Source organism: Schistocerca nitens, chromosome 4 (genome assembly GCF_023898315.1).
Source record: "Schistocerca nitens isolate TAMUIC-IGC-003100 chromosome 4, iqSchNite1.1, whole genome shotgun sequence".
Taxonomy (NCBI): Eukaryota; Metazoa; Arthropoda; class Insecta; order Orthoptera; family Acrididae; genus Schistocerca; species Schistocerca nitens.
This window is the reverse complement of record NC_064617.1, coordinates 958,455,823-958,461,822: the sequence shown is the minus strand read 5'-3', so window position 1 is coordinate 958,461,822 and position 6,000 is coordinate 958,455,823. Positions and strand designations below refer to the sequence as shown.

The 6,000-nt window shown below is 42.6% G+C and overlaps 1 protein-coding gene across 1 annotated transcript in view; it reads right to left on the bottom strand.

Moving 5' to 3' along the window:
• Positions 1–652: 652 nt before the first annotated feature.
• LOC126252722 (facilitated trehalose transporter Tret1-2 homolog) overlaps positions 653–6,000 on the bottom strand; it is a 57,961-nt gene continuing 52,613 nt past the window's right edge. Inside the window, exons 5-6 of the mRNA XM_049953625.1 lie at positions 2,360–2,468; positions 653–924 (exon numbers count right to left, since the gene is read on the bottom strand). Coding sequence (XP_049809582.1) covers positions 653–924; positions 2,360–2,468 — 381 coding nt within the window. The remainder of the gene's footprint in view (positions 925–2,359; positions 2,469–6,000) is intronic.

Here is a 6,000-nt window from a genome sequence, read left to right as displayed (position 1 = left end):
TCACCAATGATATTTATGAAGTAGGCACTGGAGCAAAGTTTACAGTTTAACATGTGCAGACCTCTGAATAGCATTTCGGAGAAATGCAGAAACTTGACAGAATGACATCCAGAATTAGTCTCTCTCTGCATTATTGATATTGAATGGATGCAATTTTATTAAGCTGGAATATTTTCCGTATTTTCGTTTACGCTATTCGTTTCTTCCCATCTACCTCCTAAAGTAAAACAATTTGAACTAGGGAAAATGATCCTTTAAAATCTTTAAAATTTCACGGCCAACCTAGCTTCATTGGTTTAAAATTTACTGACGGTCGTTCCAAGACATCTGACTAGCAATTACGTGAAGTCCAGGTCGTTAATATTGGCGTAGGAACTGTTTGGATGTAAGATGTTTGATCGGAGGTAAAGTTAATTACCGATGCTTTCTGACACTGAGGGTACATAGCCATTACGGAAATATTCTTATAGCTGTTCAAGAAAGATCGGAAACCTGAAAATACAGATTTACATTCCTTGTGGTTGCATACAGGAGTTGCTAATATATTAACATCTCTTGCCCTCAGTTCAACACGCGCCGCTGCGAATCTGAACCTAAGTGTAATTATAAAAGATTGCTCTAATGCAATGGATAAAGTGATTACCATGCTGTGCTATCCATTCTCGAGCATTATCTGTATTTCCTCTAACGTTTTCCCATTTGTTTCTGGAACAAAGAAGTAAACGTAGAGTGATGCGAGCAGAGCACATAACGAGAACACGAAGAACGCTCCGTAGTTTCCAAGGGCATCTGTGATGTCTCCGAAAAATCTGGTGACCAGGAAGGACATGAACCACGACACGAAGGCAGCCATCGGCATTGCGACGGCCTTCAAATTCGGAGCGAACACTTCACCCGCTACGGTGAAAGGCAGTCCTCCGTAGCCTGGAACAGACGACGGGCGTCGATAAGACATAATGCGTTAAACACCCAGCTTCTCAATAGGAAACGAGCCAATAAATATATCTACAGTAGCTGGGAGTAATCTGTCTTACTGAAGTAAAAATTAAGCTACACAATGAGAATCACACAACCGAAACAGAGTATGCTCAAACCAACACACTAACTGCAACACACAAGAACTGAAGCTGACAGGGGGTGTAAACGGAATGGCGTTCAGTAAGTAAGTACCAATCCTTACACATTCCGACTAATTCATTTCATTACCCTATTTATTCTTATATTGTTCCTATTGGTTGGTCACACTGCTCCTAGTCGTCTCCCTGAAAATTTTTGTCCTATTAATCTAAACATCTCACTGGGTACGGTTTCCTCACTCAAATTTCCCAGCATATTTAATACTTTCTTACTTGTGGCCATCTGTTGACCAACACATGTAGAATCGAATTTCAAATATTTCTGTTTAAAAATAAGGCGTTTCAGATCACCCAAAAGCTACCGATGGACTTCTATTGACTGTCGTCTCCGATCAAATGATATTTGAGTATCTACAGTTAACTGTAAGCATTCTACCGATTTTTGCTGCAGTAAATAGCTTTAAATGCACTTAATAGAGACAATAAAAAGAAGCAGGAAAAGAGAAGAAAGAAGCAGGAAAAGAGAAGAAAGAAGCAGGAAAAGAGAAGAAAGAAGCAGGAAAAGAGAAGAAAGAAGCAGGAAAAGAGAAGAAAGAAGCAGGAAAAGAGAAGAAAGAAGCAGGAAAAGAGAAGAAAGAAGCAGGAAAAGAGAAGAAAGAAGCAGGAAAAGAGAAGAAAGAAGCAGGAAAAGAGAAGAAAGAAGCAGGAAAAGAGAAGAAAGAAGCAGGAAAAGAGAAGAAAGAAGCAGGAAAAGAGAAGAAAGAAGCAGGAAAAGAGAAGAAAGAAGCAGGAAAAGAGAAGAAAGAAGCAGGAAAAGAAGAAAGGAAAAGAAAAAAGTAATGGACTCATGAACTGGTGCAGTTTTTATGAGGTAACATGCTAGTGATAAGGAGTAACAGAAGGTTGGAATTTAACGCCAAGTTGACATCAAGGACACTGAAAAGTCTCCACTTGAGTTGGATGGAAAGCTTATTAGAAACAATCTATTGAAGAAACACTGGCATTTCTTTAGAGAAATTTGAGGTAATCACGGAAAACAAATCTGGATGACCGGACGAACCGCAGAACTCCACTCCGTGCAGAGAGCTGTGTGTTCCATTACGTAAGATGGAATAGTTGTGTTTACGTAAACTATCTACAGGTGTAGGTTGGCTGTCATTTTAAATATCCAATAATTTCATCTTGCGCACTACCGAACACATTCTCCTACAAACTTTAATAACCCTTCTTATGTAAGCTGCGAATATGCTGAATTATTTTTCAACGGATATGCCGGTACTGACCTGGAGTATAGACGAAGATGTAAAAAACAAGGGCAGTCAGCGGAAGCCAGCCGATGTCCTCCGTGTTGTGGCCCGCTTCGCTGAGGTAGAAGAAAGCCCCAAAAACTGCCTGGAACAACATTTCCTTCGACAATGTTATTAATCTCTAGAACAAAACTTGGGGAGGGAACAATTAAAGTTTACTTTCTTATTACGATGCAGTTGGATTTAATACCTCGGAAAATAAACATTACGACGTTATGATAACTGGACGAATTTGGTAGCGACGGCAGTTAACCTGTGAATTTAATGAATGACTAAGAAATTTATTAGAACTGAATAACGTAGAAAGACTGAGGAACAAAACTGGCGATAGGTTACTAGGGCCATACGTGTTACAACAGGGATCAACTGGAGCTCATTGTCACTTCTTTCTGAAGCACGTACTGCCTACTGCCTATCTTGCTGGAGGATGTGCCAAGTCAGGACTAGATTGTGACTAGACAATGTGTAAGCACAGGTGACAAAGTGACTACCTGTCGAAAGCCTGAATAACCACCTTTTGCGAGACGTGCAGGAAGAGAGTAATGAGCTTCTGCGTGGTACCGACAGGTGTGTAGAGCCAAGCCGAATCCCGTGTCCCGTGTCCTGGCCAGCCGTGCTTGGCTCCTCGGTTTAGAATGCATGACGCGAACAACCCGATCGGTCGGTCCCACAGATTGACTGTGTGAGTCTGAGGGATTCCGTTATCAGGGAAGTAATGTAAACTGATCCTGGTGCTCTTTACGCACACATGTACGCTGCGAGCTGAGATACGTTGCGTTGTATTGCTGGTATGTCACTGTGCCGAGGAATAAACTGCATGTAGGAATGGAGACGGTCCGCAAGTATAGATGCATGCTTGCGTTTATCCACTGTGCCATCCAGAATAAATTCACAAGAGCAATGTCTTCCAGCCTAGATGCTTTCGACTATTGTTGCAAGGTGTTTGCTTTCAGTCTTTTCACGTCATATACGTCAATGGCCATGTGTCCGATGGAGCATAAAACGATTCGTCTGGAAAGACCACCCGTCACCAAGCAGTGGGCGTCGAGTTGCAGTACTGGCGTGCAAATTCCAGCTTTCGTCGCCGATTGACAGCAGTCAGCATGGGAGCACGACCCACGCGCCTGGTGTGGAGACCCATACGCAACAGCGTTTGCCAAACGGTCGTTGAGGAGACACTGTTGGTAGAGTCTTGGTTCATCTGGGCGGTATCTTGCTCAACAGTTGCACGTCTATTCGCCCGTACGCATCTGATACCATACCATTGTTGTTGATAATTCTTCCGGGCTATATGGCCGTGGTCCATGGAATACCTCTATTCCTAACGTTTCGTCCAATACTACGTTGGACATCCTCAGAGGTATGGCTGGTCCTGTTGAGTCCTGCCGGCAGGACGAAACGTTAGGAATAGAAGTATTCCATGGACCACGGCCATATAGCCCGGAAGAATTAACAACAGTACCATCCGGTCGTGAAAGCCTTCATTGTCTGATACCATTGTTCACCCTGTCATCTGTGGCCCGTGTTGCTACATATTTGCCTGGGCAACTGGTTTTGGTTAGTGTCATTTTGCATTGCATTGCATTGCATTGCATGATTCAACTACGGCGGCATGTGAATAGTCTTAGCCGTTTCGGAAACGCTTCCACCTTTGGGGCCAAAGTCTATAGTCATGTTTTGAACGTCAGATCACTGTTTCCGCTTAATGACAGCGACTGCACTGTTTTCCGCGTCCCCTCCACACGCTTTATATACCCTCCACTGCTAGTGCTGCCGTCTGTGAGTGGTTATTGCATATTAACGTGTAACATAGGCGGTGGTCACGTTAATGTTACTGGGCGGTATGATTACTTTGTTGTATGTGTAAGAAGCTTTTGTATTAACCGGCGCGTTGGAATCGTCAGTTTCTGGCTTGAAGAGTAGTGTTGTTTTATACCCTTCTCGCTTTACCAAATTGTTTAGAAGGGTTTCGTTATCAGGAGAGTCATTACTGTGGAGTGAAAGTTTGGCAAAGGTACCATCATCTCTTCGAATGCTAACTACAATAATTTTTGTTCCATGTTGGTGTTCTTTAGGTGGCTTGTGCAGAGATTTAGCACACCCAGTTCTCTTACTCTCTGGAAAGTTCAGCTTTAGGGAACAGTACAGATATTTGGTTGGTTTGCTTCCTAATCCATGCGCTGGCAATGTTTAGGTCTGAGAGCGGCTGGCGGTAGTGTGGCAAAATATTTTTACTTCCACTCAAGAAGAGGAACCAGTAACGGCGAAGCCACCAACCACAGCCACCAGCCTGAATAACTAATGAAACTTTTCTATAATTCACTAACAAAATTGTTATTTAAGGGAGTCAAAGCTGTCTGACGTGCGAATCAATAGTGCAGCGAGTAATTTTCTCATTCAGGCACTCCGATTGTGAAACCAGTAATTTCTATCCGTGGCGGTGGGAGGGGCGGATACAGAAAAACCTCAAGGAAGGGGGCGCTAAAGATATCTTGAGTTACCTTTACTTTCACTGTAATAAAAGATAAGCAAGTCACATGCAAAGTTTAACAAAGTTTTATTTAAACTGATTTTATGTACACATATGTAGATGTCTTATGATGTAAGTAAGTTACAATTGTGGTTCTCTTCCTTAAATGATTAATTCTGTGCGCCTATTCTTCCTGGCAAATTGGTTAATTACATCGTCAATAGGACGATCAATGTTTGGGTGAGCATTCACCAGAGCTAAGTCATGAAGTCTCTTCTCTTCCGTTGTAGACCTCAGCCATGTCTTTGTACGTCACAATGTTTAAAAAATTCTTTCTACTGTAGCAATAGATTCAGGTAGACAAGCAAATATTTTGTACAGCGTGTGTAGGATAGATCTGGGACACACAGACAACGCTTACAAAACAGAACCACGATCATTAAGGGCGTATATGCTCGTTTGCTTGTATTTAAGAATCTCTCACATTAGTCACTTTTAAATCAAAATGAGTGATTCTTCTTCAAATTACGGTCGTTTAGTTAAGCACTGATTCAATTTATGTGACACATCATTACCATCATGTTTCAGTAGGTGAGAGGTCGTCGTCGTCGTCGTCGTCGTCGTCGTCGTCGTCCCTGTCTTTGTCTGCCCGTAAGACGAAGAACACTAGTCTCAACATCTAAAATGGTTCAAATGGCACTGAGCACTGTGGGACTTACCATCTGAGGTCATCAGTCTGCTAGAACTTAGAACTACTTAAACCTAACTAACCTAAGGACATCACACACATCCATACCCGAGGCAGGATTCGAACCTGCGACCGTAGCAGTCGCACGGTTCCGAACTGAAGCGCCTAGAACCACTCTGCCACCGCGGCCGGCATCTCTCCGTCTAACTCTTTCGTAACTACCTTCGCTTCTTCAACAATATGAGCAAAGTGGATATCAGCATTAGCTTTCATGCCGTCGTACACCTTGAGCGTCGAATCTAATTTTGCTTTTGCCATCGCGACGTCCAAGCTAGGGTCTTTTAAGATTTTGCTGACTGGATATGTTATCCTCATTATGTCACTCAGTGTAAACAGAGTGATAATACACTCGCTGTTAGAGAGAGCTCGTTGCTCTATCCCTACAACACCTTTTCTTTA